The sequence below is a fragment of the Rana temporaria genome, chromosome 7 (assembly GCF_905171775.1).
Source record: "Rana temporaria chromosome 7, aRanTem1.1, whole genome shotgun sequence".
NCBI lineage: Eukaryota > Metazoa > Chordata > Amphibia > Anura > Ranidae > Rana > Rana temporaria.
The window spans coordinates 179,345,588-179,369,068 of record NC_053495.1 but is presented as its reverse complement, the minus strand read 5'-3'; the positions used below and the strand labels follow the sequence as shown (position 1 = coordinate 179,369,068).

Genomic DNA, 23,481 nt, shown 5'->3' with positions numbered 1-23,481 from the left:
GTCTAATCCAGCCATTACCAACCATGGAACCCTAGGGTTCTCCAGAGGTTGCTAGGGGTTAAAACATGGCAACACGTTTTATTTTTAAGTACCGGTATACGGTATTCACCCAATTTACCACTCTGGTGTTGTCACAAGTAGTGTTGAGCGGAATACGCCATATTCGATTTCGCGATATATCACGAATATATAGACGAATATTCGTGAAATATTCGCTAAAATCGAATATTCGTGATATTTTATAAAAAAAAAATAAAAAAATTGCGAAATTTCGCTAATGCGAATGCGAAATTGATTGCGAAATTTTGACAACTGTGGTAGGAGAACTCTGATTGGCTCTGATGCAAAAGAAGGGCGGAGAAAGTATTCGCAAATATTCGGAATTTGAATATTGGTGATATTTTATCGAAATTTCGCTAATGCGAATGCGAAATTGATGGCGAGATTTTGACAACTGTGGTAGGAGAACTCTGATTGGCTCTGATGCAAAAGAAGGGCGGAGAAAGTATTCGCGAATATTCGGAAATCGAATATTCGCGATTGCGAATATTCGGCAACATAAAAGGATCGCCTCAGCTTAGCTACTCGACCCAGGGTCTCTAATCATACCAGCAATGCTTTTAGACATCGATAGGATGTGATCTGTTTTAAAAATAAATTTGAAAAAATACGAATATTCGGAATAGCGAATTTTGGCCGCGAAATTCGAGTTATTCGCGAATATTCGAATATGCCATATTCGTAACGAATATTCGAAATGCGAATATTCGTGAGCAACACTAGTCACAAGCATCAACTGAACACAATACGGACACAAAAGTAAACAGACAATCCGGGTAAAAAAAGCAGGTACTCACGTGACAAAAAGTTGTGGTTTGGGTCTTTATAAAAAGTACTATTTTATTAAATTGTTAAATTACAAAAACATACTGTGCAAAAATTGTCCCCCCAGCATAAGTGGAATCTTTGAGCAATTTCTGCCTCTCGGATAAGTAAGCACTGACACCATTGATCTTTTTTTTTTAGTGTAGCCATCTGTAAATGGAGATTCTTCCCAGTGACCCCCCAATATAAGGAGCATTGTTTCCAGTGACCATTCTTCTAATGTACTGTGAGCCGTAGATATAGTCATTTTTAATATTTGTTCCCAGAGACAGGAAAGTTATTTCAAGGGTTCCTCCATGTTAAAAATAAGGTTGAGAAAGGTTGATATAGATGCAGAATTTCCACAATAGTTAAGACAGGTACTCTTGTTGGATTGAGACAATACCAGGACTCATGAGTGATACAGAACATTCCATCCATAGAAATATGTTCTAACTGCATCCTGAGGGATGAGGTGTTTAATTTTATTTATTCGATAATTATGTCTCCATGTCACCTTCCATGGTGAAAAGTCTTCATTTAATCTACATGATGGGCAATACCGAGCCTTGGTTACATAGGTGTAGAAAGTTCATTATCGGTTTTCATTATTGGGTTTTCATAAGCATGCTGAACTTGTTCATCATCACTGGATCTGAAATAAATTGTAAAATCAGAATATAAAGAACAGGCTCCTTGTTAGATAAAATATACTCTTGTCAATTAAGCAACAAGTCTACCTCTAGCAGGGGCAGACGGACCATTCGGGCACTGCCCGAGGGCCCCATGTCACTAGGGGGCCCCCCATCAGAGTTGCCAGCCTCAGTAAAACTAGGGACAGTATGTAAAAATCTGTGGGCCAGATTCTCGTACAGCGGCATATCTTTGCGCGGGCGTAACGTATCCGATTTACGTTACGCCTCCGCAACTTAGACGGGCAAGTGCTGTATTCTCAAAGCACTTGCTCCGTAAGTTGCGGCGGCGTAGCATAAATAGGCCGGCGTATGCTAGCCTAATTCAAATGTGGAACAGGGGGGCGTGTGTTATGTAAAATAACCATGACCCGACGTGATTGACGTTTTTCACAAACGGCGCATTCACCGTCCATGGACATATCCCAGTGTGCATTGCTCCAAATACGCCGCAAGGACGTATTGGTTTTGACGTGAACGTAAATTACGTCCAGCCCCATTCACGGACGACTTACGCAAACGACATAAAATATTCAAAATTCGACGCGGGAACGACTTCCATACTTATCATTGGTACGCCGCATGTACGCCACCATGCTTTGTATATTTCCTCCAGATCTGTACAGTAACCTCATGTGAAATTTTACCTCTGTGCAGGAGTAATAAAGACCAGTCACTGCTGCCCTCTCTCCTTGTGCAGAGTTACTGGTCTGGTCTCCGCCCCCTCCTGTAGCTTTCTACAGTCAGCATATAGTGGGGTCCCTCCCATAGCTTAGTTCTTTGTAAAGGCTATATAATGAACAGTGATGAGGTCACTGATACTTTCACAAGGTAATAACTGGGCATGCAAAGGTGTTTTCTGCACAGTAAGTGGACTTGGAGGCAGATGCAGTCTGGTGCTAATCCGCAGCAGCAATGCAGGTGGAGGAGGAAGTCAAGAGGAAACTAGTTCCTCTATGACAGTGATGACGAACCTTGGCACCCCAGGTGTTTTGAAACTGCATTTCCCATGATGCTCCACTACCCTGCAGAATGCAAGATCATTATGGAAAATGTAGTTCCAAAACATCTGGGGTGCCAAGGTTCGCCATCACTGCTCTATGATCTCCTTGGTCACAGAGAGGCAACATCTGATTGGATGCTGGCACCCCATGTGACTTTAGCAACCATACTGGGTCAGGAAGAGTCTATTTAAGACCCTGGCTCCCGGGTTTGGTGCTCATTTCACTGGAGTCAGGGACAGTGTTTGGCATCAGGGAGGGGCCCAGATCGGTAGGGAAAGTAAAGGGCCAGGAAGAATATTGTGTAAGCTTCCCCACTTGGTTACGGACCGGCCAGGTCACATTCCGTCCCTCCTAAGGCCCCCATACACACTAAGATTTTCTGCAGATTTCTGTCTTCGGATTTAAGAAAACCATATAATAGGAGGTCAAACCTTAAGGCCCCGTACACACGAGAGGATATCCGCTGGAAACGGTCCGCCGGACCATTTCCAGCGGATAAATCCTCTGGCGGATTTGGATCTGATGGCTGTACACACCATCAGATCGAAATCCGCGCGGAATACATCCGCGGTGACGTGTGGCGCCGTCGCCGCGACAATGACGCGGCGATGTGCGCAACGCTGGAAGGTAAATACTTCCACGCATGCGTCGAATCATTACGACGCATGCGAGGGAGGGGAGCGGACGGACTGATCCGGTGAGTCTGTGCAGACGACCAGATCAGTCCGCTGGACTGGATTCCAGCGGATAGATTTCTTAGCATGCTAAGAAATTTTTATCCGATGGGAATCCGTCGGCTGGATTTTTATCCGCCTGGAAATGTCCGCTCGGACGTACACACGACCGAATCTATCTGCTGGAACTGATCCGCGGATCAATCCCAGCGGATAGATCCGGTCGTCTGTATGAGGCCTTAGAGTTTCAATGGATATGCAATCAGACAGGCCCTTGCACTACATATTTTTGGTAAATCTAAAGACAAAAATCTGCAGAAAATCCAACAGTGTGTATGGGGGCCTTAGTAGGGTGACCACATGTCCCGCATTGCCCGGGACAGTCTCGCATTTTGCAGGTCTATCCTGGGCACCTTCATTCCAGGACAATACAGTGTCCCGAACTGACACAGACACCCCCCCCCCCCCCCCCGGGCCAATCTGATGCCCCAATAAAGGGTGCCACATCATCGCTTTACTCACTGACAGTACTTGTCCTGGCCAGGAATGCCTGGAGGAGCACAATCCCCGGCCCCTGTTTGTGATTGGAGAAATCATAAATCCCGCCTCTTGTGTCCAATCACTGTGCTGCGATTCGTTACAGCACAAGCTGATTTTTGGGAAGGGGGGGGGGGGTGTCCCTCAATTAGTAGTTTGGAAATGTGGTCACCCTAAGCCTTAGACCTACTGCTACTACTTATCGCTGTACGTCCTGTGAGTGCTCCCAGTCGGTTGTCTTCCCGCCGGGTTTGTTGTGCCTTACTGAACTTCAATACAGTTCTGTTTTCTGCAACTGGACTGAGCGTTTACTGCCGCTGCATCTACCCACAGACTTATATATCCCTTGTGGTTATTAAGGAATAGGTTTAAAATGGAAGTTATTAATCCTGCAGTTCAAATTTAACATACAGTAAAAGACCTCTACACTTACCTTGTAACATAACGCCCAGTGCTGCCATTGAGAATAGCCCCATCATCAAATTTTCCCATAGAGACTGACTCTAGGTTAGACCTAGAGGAAAACAAAATACACATACGCCATTTAGAACAAAGAGCTGCCATCTGCAGATAGACGACAAATGACTTCCTAGTACTTGAAAGTGGTTTGAATCAATGTATATTAAAAGTGGTTGTACAGCATCATTGGTTGTTATGGTGCAGGCAGCTGCCTGCACCATAGCAACCAATAATGCTATGTGGCCCATCCTACAGCATCCTACGAACCAGCCCAAATTACACTGCTTTGTATACTCATTTATTACCGAGCTGCAGTGAGGACGGTACAGACACTTCAGTCCCCATGCTCAAGGTTGCTAATAAGGCAGTACAGCCAGCTCTCCTGTACTGGGCCCAGACCCCATAAGTTCAAAAGGGAGGCTCAGTCACCTGCTGAGCAGGAGGGCCGGCTGTACTGTCTTGTTGCAGACACCGATCCTCTTCTGCGTTCCCCGGCGATGCTGCCAGCTTCTCCCTCCGGCTGTACTGCAGTGGAGTGGTTCTAACACATGCACCCCTTCCATCTGTTGTCCAGGCCCCCCCCCGTGTGCCCCTTTCCTTCGCAGGGCTGTGGGATTCTCTCCTCCGGCAGCTACTGTGGGCACACAAGGGGATGTCTCAGGATGGAGAGCAGGGGAAGTAGTTGGTAAATATATAGGGCCAAATTCTCAGAGGAGATACGACAGCGTATCTCCAGATACGCCGTCATATCTCTGGGTTGTGCCGTCGTATCTCTGCGTTGTGCCGTCGTATCTATGCGCCTGATTCTTAGAATCAGTTACGCATAGATATCTATTAGATCCGACAGGCGTAAGTCTCTTACGCCGTCGGATCGTAACTGCATATTTACGCTGGCCGCTAGGGGCGTGTACGCTGATTTACGCGTCAAAATATGTAAATCAGCTAGATACGCGAATTCACGAACGTACGCCCGGCCGACGCTGTAAAGTTACGCCGTTTACGTTATGCTTTTCCCGGCGTAAAGTTACCCCTGCTATATGGAGGCGTAAGTGCGGCGTACCAATGTTAAGTATGGCCGTCGTTCCCGCAACGAAATTTGAAAATGTTACGTTGTTTGCCTAATTCGTCTGTGAATGGGGCTGGACGTAATTTACGTTCACGTCAAAACCAATACGTCCTTGCGGCGTATTAGGAGCAATGCACACTGGGAGATTTCCACGGATGGCACATGGGCCGTTCGTGAAAAGCGTCAATCACGTCGGGTCACAGAACATTTACATAAAACACGCTCCCCCGGTTCCAAATTTGAATTAGGCGCGCTTACGCCGGCTGATTTACGCTACGCCGCAACTTACGGAGCAAGTGCTTTGAGAATACAGCACTTGCCTGTCCAAGTTGCGGAGGCGTAACGTAAATCGGATACGTTACGCCGCCGCAAAGATACGCGGCTGTACGAGAATCTGGCCCATAATTTATTGGCCCCTTCCTTTCCTGAATGAACACATCGAGTGATTGTTACCCATCACATCTTTGTCCATTTATCACTGAAGGGACTGAAATCTATGTCCTCAGTCACTTTTGGCCAGGGGGGGGCCCTGTCAGGTAGGCTGTATGGGGGCCCCCGTGATTTCCAACAGCAGCCCTGCCCGTGATGACCCCCAACAAGTGAGACGATCACCTGACTTTTCCTTATTAGCGGCACACACTTGGATAAGCATAATAGCCAGATAACTAGTATTTTCATGAGAAGGCCAACAATGGCATCCTCTTTTTTTTCGGACAGCATGTTACTTCAATGATCTGTGGTCCGTGAATTTCTTTCCACCCACCAAGCGGTCCTCTGCCCTCAGTTAGCATACAGATTAGTCATGTGTGTTATTGAATATTCATTCACAGACGCAGGCTGGCAAGTGAAGACAGATAGGAGTTGTGAAGAGGGTGGGGTGGGCCTGTGTCGCTGTAACCACTCTGCATTGTACATGTACCTTACATTGCACAATCCTTTTATTCCGCCAAGTAAACTATGCATGGCTCACGTAAGCCTTTGTTTTTCTATGTAGAAAGCAATTAAGCTGAAAGGAACCTCCTTGCAAAACGGCACGGATACTGAATGAATAATATGACACTCTGACTGCGCAAATGTTTGGAGGGGTCTTACATATAAAGTGCCTTGAAAAAGTATTCATACCCCTTGAAATTTTCCACATGTCAGGTTACAACCAAAAATGTAAATGTAGTTTATTAGGATTTTTTGTGATAGACCAACACAAAGTGGCACATAATTGTGATGTGAATGGAAAATTATTTTCAATTTTTTTTTACAAATATGTGAAAAAAGTGACATGCAATCTATTCCTCTGGGCTGGAGCTGCATGAACAATCTGTTCCTCTGGGCTGGAGCTGCAGGCTGTGTCTCCCTTGGTAGGCCGCGATTGGTAGGCCGCGATTCCACACACACAGGGCCAGATCCACGAAGAAGTTACGTCGGCGTATCTATTGATACGCCGCGTAACCTCTAGGATGCTCCGGCATATCTTTGTTTTGTATCCACAAAACAAGATACGCCTGAAGCTGGGCTAGATCCGACTGACGTACGTCTTAGTACGCCGTCTGATCTAAGGTGCATATATACGCTGGCCGCTAGGTGGCGCTTCCGTTGATTTCCGCGTCGAGTATGCAAATTCGCTAGATACGCCAATCCACAAACGTACGTCCGGCACATTTTGTTACGTTGTTTCCGTAAGGCTACGCAACGTTACCCCTGGGTCTATGAGGCGTACGCAATGTTAAGTATGGACATCGGGCCAGCATCGAATATTCCGTTGTTTATGTAAAACTTTGCGAATAGGGCTTTGCGTAGAATTACGCTCACGTCGAAAGCATTGGCTTGTTGCAGGTTCATTTGGAGCATGCGCACTGGGATACCCCCACGGACGGCGCATACGCCGTTAAAAAAAAAAACGTCATTTACGTGGGGTCAAGACGTATTGACATAAAACACGCCCACAACTTAGTCATTTGAATTGCGCGCCCTTACACTGACACATTTACACTACGCCGCTGTAACTTACGGCACAAATTCTTTGTGGATACGGAAAATACGCTGTAAGTTACGGTGGCGTAGTGTATCTGAGATACGCTACGCCAGACTTAAAAATGCGCCGAGGTACGTGGATCTGGCCCACAGAGTGCAGATGCTCTCCTGATGGGGTGCAGGCAAAAAGAGGCTCTGGCCTAGTTCCTCTGGCTTTTTATGGCTGTCTCATGATTGTAAACTCTCTATTGAAAGAGCCTGAGCCAGACAACCTCCAATAGGGAGTTTCCAAACAAGCAGTCCTGAGTGTCTGTGTGTGAAGAGAGAAAGGGGGGGTGGGGGGGTTAAAAAAGCCCACGCTGCTGCAGCAGACAGCTGTCCCCTAATAGATTAGATCAGTCTGGAGAAGTACCTGCTACACAAGTCTTTGACATTTTTGGCCATTCTTTGCAAAATAGCTCAAGCTCTGTCAGCTTGTATGGAGAGCATGGTGGGTCCAGGGTGATGTGCAGTGTTAGTTTCCCACCACACATAGCATTTGGCTTTTTGGGCAAAAAGTTTAATTTTGATCTGACCAGAGCACCTTCTTCCACATGTTTGCTGTCCCCCGCCCATGTCTTTTCACAAACCGCAAGCTGGACTTCTTATGGCTTTCTTTCAGCAATGGCTTTCTTCTTTCCACTCTTCCAGATCTGTGGAGCGCACGACTAATAGTTGTCCTGTGGACAGATTCTCCCACCTGAGCTGTGGATCTCTGCAGCTCCTCCAGAGTTACCATGGGCCTCTTGGCTGCTTCTCTGATTAATGCTCTCCTTGCCCGGCCTGTCAGTTTAGGTGGACAGCCATGACTAGGTAGGTATGCAGTTGTCCATACTCTTCCCATTTTCGGATGATGGATTGAAAAGAGCTCTATGAGATGTTCAAAGCTCTGGATATTTTTTTTATAACCTAACCCTGCTTCAAACGTCTCCACAACTTTATCCCTGACCTGTCTGGTGTGTTCCTTGGCCTTCATGATGCTGTTTGTTCACTAAGGTTCTCTTACAAACCTCTGAGGGCTTCACAGAACAGCTTTATTTATACTGAGATTAAATTACACACAGGTGGACTCTATTTACTAATTAGGTGACTTCTGGAGGCAATTGGTTCCACTAAATTTTAGTTAGGGGTATCAGAGTAACGGGGGCTGAATACAAATGCAATCCACACTTTAGAGATATTTGTAAACATCCATTTATAATTTTCCTTCTACTTCACAATTATGTGCCACTTTCTTTACATAAAATCCCAATAAAATACATTTACGTTTTTGGTTGTATCATGACAAAATGTGGAAATTTTTTAGGGGTGTGAAAACTTTTTCAAGGCACTGTAGGAATTAGTTCTGCTAATATATCTGAATAATAGTGATGGGCTTGACGTTCGCCTGCCGTGAAGTGCCGATTGCAGTGCATTGAAGGCTGCTGATTGGTACCCTGCCTTTGGCCAATCATGTCTCAGGGGCTAAGTCCACACCCCACAATATATAAGGCTGCTTACACGGAAGCCATATATAGTGTAATATAGTGGAGAGAGACTGGGTAGGTTAGTTAGTGCATTGAGCGTGCCGGCAGTGTAGAATATATAATAGAGTGCAGAGTATATGGTGTAGTCAGTGTAGTGTATATAGTGCAGAGTATATAATATAGTGTATTGAGGTGGTTAAGGGGAACCCTATGACAGAATTAAGAAAAACATCCATACCAGGCCATTTAGGTCTGGTATGGATTTTAAGGGGAACTCCTCGCCCAAATATTTTTTTTAAAATAACAGATCCTTATCGGGGGGGACGGGGACGAGAGCGCCCCCTCCTAAACCATACCAGGCCACTTGCCCTCAGCATTGATGTTGATGGGGACAAGGGCCTCCTCCCGACTACCCTTGCCGGTGGTTGTTGGGGTCTGCAGGTGGGGGGCTTATCAGAATCTGGAAGCTCCCTTTAACAAGGGATCCCGGCCCCGCCTTTATGAATGGGTATCGGGTACATCGTACCCCTATCCATTCACCAAAAAAAGCCACAAGTTTTTGACAAATCCTATATTAAAAATAAATAAATAAATGGGTCCCACAATGTAAATCCACCGTCAATCACGCCGCCCGACGGACCCATGATGTGAGAAGGGGCGGGGTCACAAGGTTACGTCACCGGGTGGCCCCACCCTTGCCTATATAAGAGCCATCAAAGCAAAGAGCGAACAGTTGGCAGGAGGTCTCCCATGGGCCTCTTCCCGACAACCCTGGCCATTTTTTTTGGTTTGTCAAAATCTGCCTCTTGTGGTTTTTACTTTTTTTTGTAAATTGATAGGGGTACGTTCCTGATACGGTACCCGATACCCATTCACATGGGGGGGTAGCCCTCTTGTTAAAGGGGGCTTCCAGATTCCGATAAGCCCCTGCCCGCAGACCCCGCCAAACACCGGCTTTATGGACCTTCCTTTTCCAAATCATTTGGTGGAGGGGGGTTATAGTGTGGGGTTGTTTTTAAGGGGTTGGGTTTTAGTTCCAGTGAAGGGAACACTTAAGGCGTCAGCATCCCAAGACATTTTGGACAATTTCATGCTCCCAACTTTGTGGTAACAGTTGGGGGATGGTCCCTTCCTGTTCCAACATGACTGCGTACCAGTGCACAAAGCAAGGTCCATAAAGACATGGATGAGCGAGTTTGGGGTGGAGGAACTTGACTGGCCTGCACAGAGTCCTGACCTCAACCCGATAGAACACCTTTGGGATGAATTAGAGTCAGAGTCAGGCCTTCTCATCCAACATCAGTGCCTGACCTCAGAAATGCTCTTCTGGAAGAATGGTTAAACATTCCCATAGACACACTCCTAAACCTTGTAGACAGCCTTCCCAGTAGAGTTGAAGCTGTTATAGCTGCAAAGGGTGGGCCAACCCAATATTGGACCCTACAGACTAAGACGGAGATGCCATTAAAGTTCATGTGTGTGTAAAGGCAGGTGTCCCAATACTTTTGACAGTATAGTGTGTATTTTATTTGTGCATGAAACCGTTTTGTTTCGATTTTACCTTAAAAAAATAAATAAAATTATAAAACAAACTTACTCTGATCTTTTGTTCCAATATATGTTGGCCATGTAGAAGACGAGGACAAGGAAGAGGAAGACTGTCACTGCTATGAGGCCGGTGCCCCACTGAGGAATCCTCCTCTCCTCTTTATTTCCTCCTGAAAAACAACCAATCACAGGCTGTTGGGGTATTACTGGCAATAATAAAAACAGGTTGTGCAAACACTCTCTGATTTTCATCCTGGCTGTAATGTTCTGTGCCTGGCTGCCCCACTAGGATCCCGCAGGTTACTGTTATCCTAATATCAGTGTTATAATATAAATCTCTTTGAAGGATTTTTACCCTTTTCCCTTGTGCCCCCACCCCTGGCCTAAAATAACTTTTCCTTCCCTGCAATTCAGCAGGTGACCCCAATGCAAACATGTTTTGTGCACATTTTAGCCAGTCACAGGCGTGAGGTGACAGCTTTACAGCAAGTTAGAAGGTGAGAGGCTGAACCAGGGGCTGATCTGTGTCAGTCATTTGAGAACACAGCCAAGAACTGTACAGGCGTCAGGAATTACTTGATTTCTGACGCCTGTCACGAAAATTCATTGAATATTCGTTGACAGATACAGCAGATGGGCATGGTGCAGGAAATGGTCAGAGACTGCGGCCAAGACACAGGAGAAATGGTCAGAGATTGCAGACATGATACAAGAGATGGTCAGAGACTGCGGCCACGACACAAGAGATGGTCAGAGACTGCGGCCACGACACAGGAGATGGTCAGAGACTGCGGCCACGACACAGGAGAGATGGTCAGAGGCTCCGGCCACGACACAGGAGAGATGGTCAGAGGCTCCGGCCACGACACAGGAGAGATGGTCAGAGACTGCGGCCACGACACAGGAGAGATGGTCAGAGACTGCGGCCACGACACAGGAGAGATGGTCAGAGACTGCGGTCACGACACAGGAGATGGTCAGAGACTGCGGCCACGACACAGGAGAGATGGGCCGAGACTGCGGCCACGACACAGGAGAGATGGGCCGAGACTGCGGCCACGACACAGGAGATGGTCAGAGACTGCGGCCACGACACAGGAGATGGTCAGAGACTGCGGCCACGACACAGGAGATGGTCAGAGACTGCGGCCACGACACAGGAGATGGTCAGAGACTGCGGCCACGACACAGGAGATGGTCAGAGACTGCGGCCACGACACAGGAGATGGTCAGAGACTGCGGCCACGACACAGGAGAGATGGTCAGAGACTGCGGCCACGACACAGGAGAGATGGTCAGAGACTGCGGCCACGACACAGGAGATGGTCAGAGACTGCGGCCACGACACAGGAGATGGTCAGAGACTGCAGACATGATACAGGAGATGGTCAGAGACTGAAGCCATATTACTTGAGGCTGCTAGACATTAATCCTATAACAGGGCAAAAGGGAAACAAAGAATTAGTGTCTGCTGGGTCCCCGGCACAAAAAGTGCCAAAAGGCTGAATGTGGCCCCCAGGCAGCAAATTGAACACCGGGACTTCAGGGGTTGGAGTTGTGCATCCAATGAGAGGAAAGACTGGTTGTAGGTCTCCTCCCCCGAGTAACAGAAGTCAGCATCGCACTTTTAGCCTTTTTCAAACAAACACAGAACTGACTCATATTGATAGTTGTGCCCTTCCTGGACTCGGGGTCAGGTTGTGAGGGTAGGCAGGAATGCCAGTCGTCTACCTTCAGGGGTTAGAAAACTGTATATTGGCCTTTTTATTATTATATATCCATCCAAGCCAAAAAATGAATAAAACTCAACATGTGTAATTGTGTATACAGCCACATTCAACTGCCTTGGCAAACAATAGGGAACAATGTTGCCTTTGTCTGCCTCATTACACAACCGATTCTGTTCAGTAGAGACTCCCGGTCTAAATGTCCTGTAGAATTTTTTTTTCACATTTCTTCACAAGATCACTTTCCAAATGAATCCTCTCCGAATACTCCTAGTTCAGGAAGATCGGTCGCAGGAATAAAATGGGCCATTTTTACAGAGTTGAGATTTCAGAGCCCAGAGTATTTTCCTCTAAGCTGGCGACACACAGATTGAATTTTGGCCGATTCCCGTTGAATGAGGCAGAAATTGAGTCATGATTGGCTCGATCGGCACGCAATTCAATTGAAAATCTGAAGGAGCCGGTAAAAAATTGTCAGCTGAACAATGAATTCATCTCATAGGACATCAGACTGGGTGAATGGGCATGGGGTAAAAAGTTCTGCATCAAACTTTTCTGCGCTCCCTTTGCAAGGAAAGGAGATTTAGAATGAGAGTGCCGCGGAAACTGTGCAAGTCCAGTAAAGTGGTCACACAAAAGCCAACAAGTTTCAGAGGCTTCATCAGGACTTATAGGCTGATAATAAACAGTAAGAAGATTGGACAACAAATCCAAATATATATATATATATATATATATATATATATATATACACACACACATACATACACATTATATATACACATACATACACATTATATATACACATACATACATACATACATACATACATACAAACATACATACATATACACACACACGTATACATACATACACACTGTGTTGGGTGGCTATTCCAGGGGAGACCCACCACATGGACAAGGCAAAATGCCTCGTCTCCTTTGTGCCCAGTTTACAGCACCGCAGTACGGCGGTGTCAAAGGACGACGTGCTGCAAAAAGTACTGAATGCGGTACTTTTTTTAGCGCAAGCGCGGTGGGAGGCAATCCTCTGCCTTGCACTGTGTGGCTGATACTTGCTGTTTATGAGAGGTCTGTGTGACATCTCAATAAAGTTTGTTTAAAAAAAAAAAAAAAAAGAAGAAGAGAACAAAACAAAAAAGCGATCAAGATGTATGAGCATTATGTGTCAGCAAAAATGTACCCCCCCACCCCCAAAAAAAAGAAAAACAACTAAGAGCGCTAATCTGCATGCTTACCCCGAAGCATACATTTTCCCTAATTCCAATATAAATCCGCACCGTACTGAAATCCCATTCCCAGCACAAATCTTTGCCCAATCCCCCAGCTCACATTTTCTCATTCCCTATATGCCCCCCCCCCCCCAATTCCCCTTCCTAGCACATATCACCCCCAAATTTCATTTTTTGTTAGGTAGCCTTTGTAAGTGCTATAGCCTTTATCGTGTCCCCCAGCCCCCCTCCCCAAATGTATCTACCCGGAAAAAATCCCCTCCAATCCTCCCTGCTAGCACAAATCCCCCCCCCTATAAAAAAAATAATCCCCCCCATAGCACAAATCCCATCCCTTACCTTTTCTAGCACAACAAAATTCCCCCTCCTAAAACAAAACCCCTTTAAATTACCACTCCTAGCACACCTCCTAACATTTCCACTCCTAGAACAATTCACATCCCCTGCCACCCCCCACCCAAAAATCCCCATCCCAACACAAATCCCCCCCCCCATGAAAAAAGAATCCCCCCCATAGCACAAATCCCCTCCCCCTACCACTTTACATTTTCTAGCACAACAAAATTCCCCCATCCCAACACAAATCCCCTCTTCCCAACCTCCTGGCGGTGCCCTGATACCACAGTACCCAGGGCAGCTTCCCCTCCTGCCCACCCCTTGTCCCTGCCCTGGGTCCAATGCTCCATCAACATACTACCTACTGCCCATCACAAGGAAAGGAGGTAAAGTTATACGTTTGTGACGGAAGCAACTTATTTAAAACAACTGCAATTTGTTTTTTCTTTATTATTGGTTCCTCTCCCTCCTTAAAGCAGTGTTTCACCCTAAAAAACAACTTTCTAGCATGTCATTCAGCATAGTAGCGCGAGCTACAGTACGCCTTTATATTTTTTTTTTTCGCCGTACTCACTGTTTAATCTCGTAGTAAAGTTTCAGACTCCCCGCGGGGAATGGGCGTTGCTATGCAGAGGGCTCGTGATTGACGGCCGGCTATGGCGCGTCACGAAAATAGCAGGAGTAGGTCTCGGCTCTTCACGGCGCTATACAGCGCCTGTGCACAGACATCGGAGCTGACTGCGCAGGCGCCGTGAAGAGCAAACTTCTATTTCGGCTATTTCCGTCAAGCGTGACGCGCCATAGCCGGCCGTCAATCACGAGCCCTTTGCATAGGAACGCCCATTCCCCTGAAACTTTACTACGCGATTAAACAGTGAGTACGGCGCCAAAAAAAATATAAAGGCATACTGTAGCTCACGCTACTATGCTGAATGACATGCTAGAAAAAAAAAATTTTTAGGGAGAACCCCCGCTTTAATATTTTTTGCAGCATTTGGTTAGATAAGATTAGCACAAAATTATTCAAAGGGACAAAAATTATTTAGTACAAGAAATCAGCTGTTAAAAAAGGTAAAACAGACAAGTTATAGTCAAACGAAAGTCACACAATACACTTTACATCTGTAATTAAACAGAAAAATAATCACTGCCTATTATATACATGAATAGGACTTACCTGACTGGCAGGAGACGTGCCCCAGGGAGAGCAGCAGGAGGAAGGCGAGCTTCAGGGACAGCATGGTCTTCCAGAGAGGACCGTCTCCTGTGTGGATAGGGAAAATAGAATCACATCAATACAGAACTCGGAAACCAGGAAGAATTCCAGAGCAGTTAATGGTAAACCTGTCTGCAATTTGGAAACACCTCTTACCTCTTGGCTTTCGGGAGGGGCCTGGCACCCGTCTCTAGAGAATTTAGCAATGACAGGTAAAAGGAAATCAAGGGCTGGATTAGGACTAAACCAGCCGGAACAACTGAGGACACAACATAACCTTATCAGTTGAAGCCTCCATTTTATTGTAATGCAGTCAGGTTGCTTAAAACATAAGAGAAGTGGGTGTCTTTTTTTTTATATTTTTATTATTATGTGTTCTGCAGCTGGGGTTATTAAGCCTCATATGACATATGCACGATCGGATTTTCATCGGACAAATCCATGGATTTTTGTCCGAAGGGCGTTGGCCGTGAACTTGTTCTGCAGACAAAGGGCAGAACTTTGTCAGCCAACATTCACGAAACTACGTGTTTTTTCTGCTGTTTAGCGCCACCCTTTGGGCAACTTCTGCTAATGTTGTCTGATGGTTAGCATTAGTTCGGAGCATGCGTGTTTGTACTTTGGATTTTAGTCGGACGGATTTGTGTACATGCGATCGGATGAGCAGAGTTAGGTTATAATAAAATATCCCAAGCTTTGAACATCTCACGGAGCTCTGTTCAATCCATCATCTGACAATGGAAAGAGTATGGCACGACTGCAAACCTACCAAGACATGGCCGTCCACCTAAACTGACCGGCCGGGCAAGGAGAGAATTCATCAGAGAATCAGCCAAGAGGCCCATGGTAACTCTGTGGACAGCTCAGGTGGGAGAATCTGTCCACAGGACTATTATTATGCCGACATGCTGATTATACTCAAGATACTCAACATAATCAATCGATCAACTTGGTACATTCAGCCTGCCCATACATGGTTGGAATCTGGGCCAGTTCGTACTTCTGGGAAAATCAGTGAGCCAATCATACAAGCATGAAATTACTTTTCTTTGGGTGTTCCATACAGCAACAGGTTGCCAAATTGCATGGCAGAAGCTGCAGATTGAAAAGGAAAACTAATTTTAAATAACATTACATTTTAATATGGCCTGTGTAGTAGTTTACTATGCTACATTTTTGTTTTTGTTGCTATAATTTTTCCATGAAAGTGGAGTTACCCTTTAAGTGCATTGTGTGCTTTTTCCCGGAGTTCCTCACAGAACAAATATGACCCCTCCATGGATGGTCCGCGGTCCCTGTCATCTTGATGCATGGTTGGTGATAAAGGTTCACCTGTTTATTTTACAAATGAATAGATAACTGTCTGGTGAGTGTGTGCTAATGTCACTTACTGATGAGGTTTGTCTGGACCAGCTTTTGCAGATTCCTGCATTGCAGGGCAGTAGGTTCCAGCTCTGTAAAATAAAGATTTACATGTTTATAAAGGGAAGAAAAGGTCACATGAGGCTTCCATGGGTGAATAAAATGACAAATCCTTCAGCTTCTTTTGTATATCAAATATGGGGAAATCTTCTTTGGCCAATAGGATGTTTCTTACAGGTTTGATTTACAACAGAATCCATATTCCCAAATCCCATATCCCTCCATCCCCACCCCCACCCAACCTAAAGCATACCCCTACCTTTCTGAGATGGGAAAGAGGAACACATTATAGCACAGAGACAAAGGACATACTCCACAATCACATTACAATGACATGGAAGTCTTACTGACCACCTTACACCTATCCTGCACATACTGCCCACCTTCATACCCTGCACAATCCTCTCCCTCATATACTGCACACTCCTCTCCCTCATATACTGCCCACCTTCATACCCTGCACAATCCTCTCCCTCATATACTGCCCACCTTCATACCCTCCTCACTTCTCTCCTACATATACTGCCCACCTTCATACCCTGCACAATCCTCTCCCTCATATACTGCCCACCTTCATACCCTCCTCACTTCTCTCCTACATATACTGCCCACCTTCATACCCTGCACAATCCTCTCCCTCATATACTGCCCACCTTCATACCCTCCTCACTTCTCTCCTACATATACTGCCCACCTTCATACCCTCCTCACTTCTCTCCTACATATACTGCCCACCTTCATACCCTCCTCACTTCTCTCCTACATATACTGCCCACCTTTATGTTCTGCACAATCCTCTCCCTCATATACTTCCCACCTTCATACCCTGCACAATCCTCTCCCTCATATAGTGCCCACCTTCAGACTCTCCTACATATACTGCCCACCTTCATACCCTGCACAATCCTCTCCCTCATATACTGCCCACCTTCATACCTTTCTCTCTTCTCTCCTACATATACTGCCCACCTTCATACCCTCCTCACTTCTCTCCTACATATACTGCCCACCTTCATACCCTGCACAATCCTCTCCCTCATATACTGCACAATCCTCTTCCTCATATACTGCCCACCTTCATACCCTGCACAATCCTCTCCCTCATATACTGCCCACCTTCATACCCTCCTCACTTCTCTCCTACATATACTGCCCACCTTCATACCCTGCACAATCCTCTCCCTCATATACTGCCCACCTTCATACCCTCCTCACTTCTCTCCTACATATACTGCCCACCTTCAGACCCTTCTCACTTCTCTCCTACATATACTGCCCACCTTCATACCCTGCACAATCCTCTCCCTCATATACTGCCCACCTTCATACCCTCCTCACTTCTCTCCTACATATATTGCCCACCTTCATACCCTCCTCACTTCTCTCCTACATATACTGCCCACCTTCATACCCTGCACAATCCTCTCCCTCATATACTGCACAATCCTCTTCCTCATATACTGCCCACCTTCATACCCTGCACAATCCTCTCCCTCATATACTGCCCACCTTCATACCCTCCTCACTTCTCTCCTACATATACTGCCCACCTTCATACCCTGCACAATCCTCTCCCTCATATACTGCCCACCTTCATACCCTCCTCACTTCTCTCCTACATATACTGCCCACCTTCATACCCTCCTCACTTCTCTCCTACATATACTGCCCACCTTCATACCCTCCTCACTTCTCTCCTACATATACTTCCCACCTTTATGTCCTGCACAATCCTCTCCCTCATATACTTCCCACCTTCATACCCTGCACAATCCTCTCCCTCATATAGTGCCCACCTTCAGACCCTCCTCACTTACATATACTGCCCACCTTCATACCCTGCACAATCCTCTCGCCTCATATACTTCCCACCTTCATACCCTGCGCAATCCTTTCCCTCATACTTCCCACCTTCATACCCTGCGCAATCCTTTCCCTCATACTTCCCACCTTCATACCCTGCACAATCCTCTCCCTCATATACTGCCCACCTTCATACCCTGCGCAATCCTTTCCCTCATATACTGCCCACCTTTATGTCCTGCACAATCCTCTCCCTCATATACTTCCCACCTTCATACCCTGCACAATCCTCTCCCTCATATAGTGCCCACCTTCAGACTCTCCTACATATACTGCCCACCTTCATACCCTGCACAATCCTCTCCCTCATATACTGCCCACCTTCATACCTTCCTCACTTCTCTCCTACATATACTGCCCACCTTCATACCCTCCTCACTTCTCTCCTACATATACTGCCCACCTTCATACCCTGCACAATCCTCTCCCTCATATACTGCACAATCCTCTTCCTCATATACTGCCCACCTTCATACCCTGCACAATCCTCTCCCTCATATACTGCCCACCTTCATACCCTCCTCACTTCTCTCCTACATATACTGCCCACCTTCATACCCTGCACAATCCTCTCCCTCATATACTGCCCACCTTCATACCCTCCTCACTTCTCTCCTACATATACTGCCCACCTTCAGACCCTTCTCACTTCTCTCCTACATATACTGCCCACCTTCATACCCTGCACAATCCTCTCCCTCATATACTGCCCACCTTCATACCCTCCTCACTTCTCTCCTACATATATTGCCCACCTTCATACCCTCCTCACTTCTCTCCTACATATACTGCCCACCTTCATACCCTGCACAATCCTCTCCCTCATATACTGCACAATCCTCTTCCTCATATACTGCCCACCTTCATACCCTGCACAATCCTCTCCCTCATATACTGCCCACCTTCATACCCTCCTCACTTCTCTTCTACATATACTGCCCACCTTCATACCCTGCACAATCCTCTCCCTCATATACTGCCCACCTTCATACCCTCCTCACTTCTCTCCTACATATACTGCCCACCTTCATACCCTCCTCACTTCTCTCCTACATATACTGCCCACCTTCATACCCTCCTCACTTCTCTCCTACATATACTTCCCACCTTTATGTCCTGCACAATCCTCTCCCTCATATACTTCCCACCTTCATACCCTGCACAATCCTCTCCCTCATATAGTGCCCACCTTCAGACCCTCCTCACTTACATATACTGCCCACCTTCATACCCTGCACAATCCTCTCGCCTCATATACTTCCCACCTTCATACCCTGCGCAATCCTTTCCCTCATACTTCCCACCTTCATACCCTGCGCAATCCTTTCCCTCATACTTCCCACCTTCATACCCTGCACAATCCTCTCCCTCATATACTGCCCACCTTCATACCCTGCGCAATCCTTTCCCTCATATACTTCCCACCTTCATACCCTTCACAATCCTCTCCCTCATATACTGCCCACCTTCATACCCTGCACAATCCTCTCCCTCATATACTTCCCACCTCCATACCCTGCACAATCCTCTCCCTCATATACGGCCCACCTTCATACCCTACACAATCCTCTCCCTCATATACTGCCCACCATCATACACTACACACTCTTTTCCTACACTTAGGGGTTGATTTACTAAAGATACAAATTGATTGTGCACTTTGAAAAGTGCAGTTGCCTCAAAGCTTAATAAATGTGCCAAAGCTCTGGTTGATGGAAATCAGCAATCATGTGCAAGCAAAAATGCATTTTATTTACATTTTCCTTGCACGTGATTGGGTACTCCTTTGCAAATTGAAGCTTTACCTAATTTACTAAGCTCTGGAGCAACTGCACTTGCAGGGTTTAACTGCGCTTTGCAAAGTGCACAGCCTATTTGCCTTTAGTAAATCTACCCCATAGTGTCCACCGTCATATACTACTCACCTTCATACCCTGCACACTCCTCTCCTTCACATATTGCCCATCTTCATACACTGCACACTCCTCTCCTACACATACTGCCCACCTTTATACTCTGCACACTCTTTTCCTACACATAATGCCCACCTTCATACCCTGCACACTCCTCTCCTATGCATAGTTGTCATGGTCTTACCTCTCTCCTGTCTCCTTCGTTTGACATGTGCTGGCGGCCATCTTGGTTTCTAGGTCTCTTGTAGCCTCCCACCCTGCGGCTCCTCCTTCCCACTGGGAGGAGCTGGATACCTGGCTCACATATATAGGAGGTCTGTGACTTCAGTTCCTTGCTTGGTCCTCCTGTGTGCACATGCTTCTAAGACTGCTGCTGCTTCTGGTTCTGATCCTGGCTTTGTCTGACTTCTCTGCTGGTTCCTGATCCTGGCCTCGTCTGACTTCCCTGCTGGTTCCTGATCCTGGCTTCGTCTGTCTTCCCTGCTGGTTCCTGATCCTGGCTTCGTCTGACTACCCTTCTGGTTCCTGACCTCTGGTTTCACCATCCGTTGGACTTTTGCTTTACAGCTTGATTTTCAATAAAGCCTTCTTATTTTCACTTATCTCTTGTTGTACGTCTGGTTCATGGTTCCGTAACATTAGGACCAAGCCATGAATTTTGACGGTACAGAGCCATCCTCGCTACCCACGCTGGTTGCCAGACTTGTTCAGCTGGAGTCCCTGATGAGTCAGTTCGCCGTGGCGTTGCAGACCCTGCTTGAACGCACGGCTCATTTCGCTCCCGTTGCCGATGGGTCGGTCGTCGCTCCTGGGCCCGCTCCTACGGCCGATCCGACTGTTGCGCCAGAGTCTACCTCGACACCTGTTGTTGCGCCTGCGGTGTTTCGGGGTATGTCCGGTTCTGCCCCCCTTCCACAGCGATTTGGGGGAGAGCCAACTCAGTGCCGAGGTTTCCTTAACCAAGTGGGCATTTATTTCGAGTTGCTGCCACATGCCTTTCCCACTGAGAGATCAAAGGTGGGGTTCTTGATCTCGCTGCTCTCGGACAAGGCCTTGGCCTGGGCCAGTCCTTTATGGGAGAACAACAATCCGGTGGTTGCCGAGTTTTCCGGTTTTGTTGCTTCTCTTCGGAAGGTATTCGATGTGCCGGCTCGCGCCGCCTCTGCTGCGAAGCTCCTTATGTCCGTCAGACAGGGTTCACGATCCGTAGCCGAATACGCCATTGAGTTTCGTACCCTGGCAGCAGAGGTAGGTTGGAATAATGAGGCCCTGGTCGCTGCTTTCTCTCATGGTCTCTCGGATGCCTTGAAGGATGAGGTTGCAGCTAAGGATCTACCAGTGGAGCTTGAGGCTCTTATTTCTTTCCTGATTTTGATTGACACCAGACTCAGGGAGAGACCTTCCTTTAAGGTGAGCCTGCGGAGGCCTCCTAACAGTTTGGCGCCTACGTTTGCTGTCCCACCCGTGCCTCCCTCTCCTCCCACGCCTCCTGGTGTTGACTTGTCTGGGGGTGAACCCTCGCAGCTGGGGTTTGCTCGCTTGTCCGAGGGGGAGAGGGTACTCCGGAGACGCGAGGGCCGATGCATGTACTGTGGTCTCGATGGGCATTTTCGGTTGGCATGTCCGAACCGTCCGGGAAACGCTCGCACCTGAGATCCTGTCGGGGGCAGATCTTGGGTGGAGTCTCCTCGTCCCCGGTTTCCCGTGTTGATAAACCACTGATCACTGTTGTCCTCTCCTGGGTCGGGGGCTCGGTGACGACCCAGGCGTTGGTGGACTCTGGTGCTGGTGGTTTTTTCATTGATAGTGAGTTCGCTGCCGCCAATTCCATTCCTCTACAGGCTCGAGGTTCCCCGCTGGCTCTAGAGGCGATAGACGGCAGACCCCTCCAACCGTCACACGTGACTCATGAGACCCTTCCAGTGGGGGTAGCCATTGGTGCCGCTCACAGAGAGTCGGTCTGCTTCCAAGTTATTTCGTCTCCACACTACTCGGTGGTCTTGGGGTACCCCTGGCTCCAGAGGCATAATCCGACTTTTGACTGGAGATCGGCCGAGATCCTCTCATGGTCACCACAGTGTGGGGCTAAGTGCATTCATGGGTCTGTCAAGTTGCTGTGTACTTCCTCGGACTCTCTGTTGCCTCCTGAATACGAGGAGTACCGGGATGTATTCGATAAGGTACGCGCAGTTGCCCTACCTCCGCACCGCCCATATGATTGTGCCATTGAGTTACAACCTGGTGCCGTTCCTCCTCGCGGCAAGGTCTATCCACTGTCGGTTGCGGAGAATGAGGCCATGGAGGAGTACGTGATGGAGGCGCTGTCCCGTGGTCACATTCGCAAATCCTCGTCCCCGGCAGGGGCTGGATTTTTCTTTGTGAAAAAGAAGGGCGGTGAGTTGAGGCCTTGTATCGATTACAGGGGTCTCAATCGCATCACGATCAAGAACGCTTACCCGATACCCTTGATTTCCGAGCTGTTCGATCGCCTTAAAGGGGCCACGGTCTTTACCAAACTCGACCTGAGGGCGGCATATAACTTGGTAAGGATCAAGGCGGGCGATGAGTGGAAGACCGCCTTTAACACCAGGACCGGTCATTATGAATCCTTGGTTATGCCCTTTGGGTTGTGCAATGCGCCCGCAGTCTTTCAGGAATTCATCAACGATGTTTTCCGTGACCTGTTGCAGCAGTGTGTGGTGGTCTATTTGGATGACATCTTGGTATATTCTGAATCCAGGGAGGCCCACATTCTGGATGTCAAACGAGTGTTGCAACGGTTACGAGAGAACAAGCTGTTCGGTAAGCTTGAGAAATGCGAATTTCACCGATCCCAGGTAACCTTCCTAGGTTACATCATTTCCGCTGAGGGGTTCTCCATGGATCCTGAGAAGGTTTCGGCTGTCTTACAGTGGCCTCAGCCCAGTGGTCTTCGTTCCTTGCAGCGTTTTTTGGGCTTCGCCAATTATTATCGGAAGTTCATCAGGGACTTCTCCATGCTGGCCAAGCCTCTCACGGATCTGACCAGGAAGGGCAGTAATTCCCAGGTCTGGCCGCTCGAGGCTATCCGGGCTTTTGAGGCCCTAAAATCCGCCTTTGTGTCAGCTCCGATTCTGTCTCATCCCAACCCTGGGTTGCCCTTTGTCCTCGAGGTGGACGCGTCCGAGACGGGAGTAGGCGCCCTTCTGTCTCAGCGTAGGACACCAGAGGGTCCGCTGCTTCCTTGTGGGTTTTACTCCCGGAAACTGTCACCCGCGGAGTGCAACTATCAGATTGGTGACAGGGAGTTATTGGCCATAGTGCAGGCTCTCAAAGAGTGGAGGCACTTGCTCGAGGGCTCGGTGGTTCCGGTTCTCATCCTGACGGACCACAAGAATCTGACCTACCTTTCTGAGGCCAAGAGATTGACACCACGTCAGGCCAGATGGGCTCTGT

General features: G+C 47.5%; 1 protein-coding gene across 1 annotated transcript; it reads right to left on the bottom strand.

Moving 5' to 3' along the window:
• Window positions 1-868: 868 nt before the first annotated feature.
• On the bottom strand, window positions 869-14,959 carry LOC120945949 (proximal tubules-expressed gene protein-like). Its single transcript, XM_040360545.1, has 4 exons — window positions 14,810-14,959; window positions 10,367-10,487; window positions 4,205-4,285; window positions 869-1,519 (listed from the first exon to the last, which is right to left on the bottom strand). Exons 1-4 carry the CDS (start codon window positions 14,871-14,873, stop codon window positions 1,438-1,440), a joined length of 348 nt encoding a protein of 115 aa, XP_040216479.1. The 5' UTR covers window positions 14,874-14,959; the 3' UTR covers window positions 869-1,437.
• Between the last annotated feature and the right edge of the window lie 8,522 nt (window positions 14,960-23,481).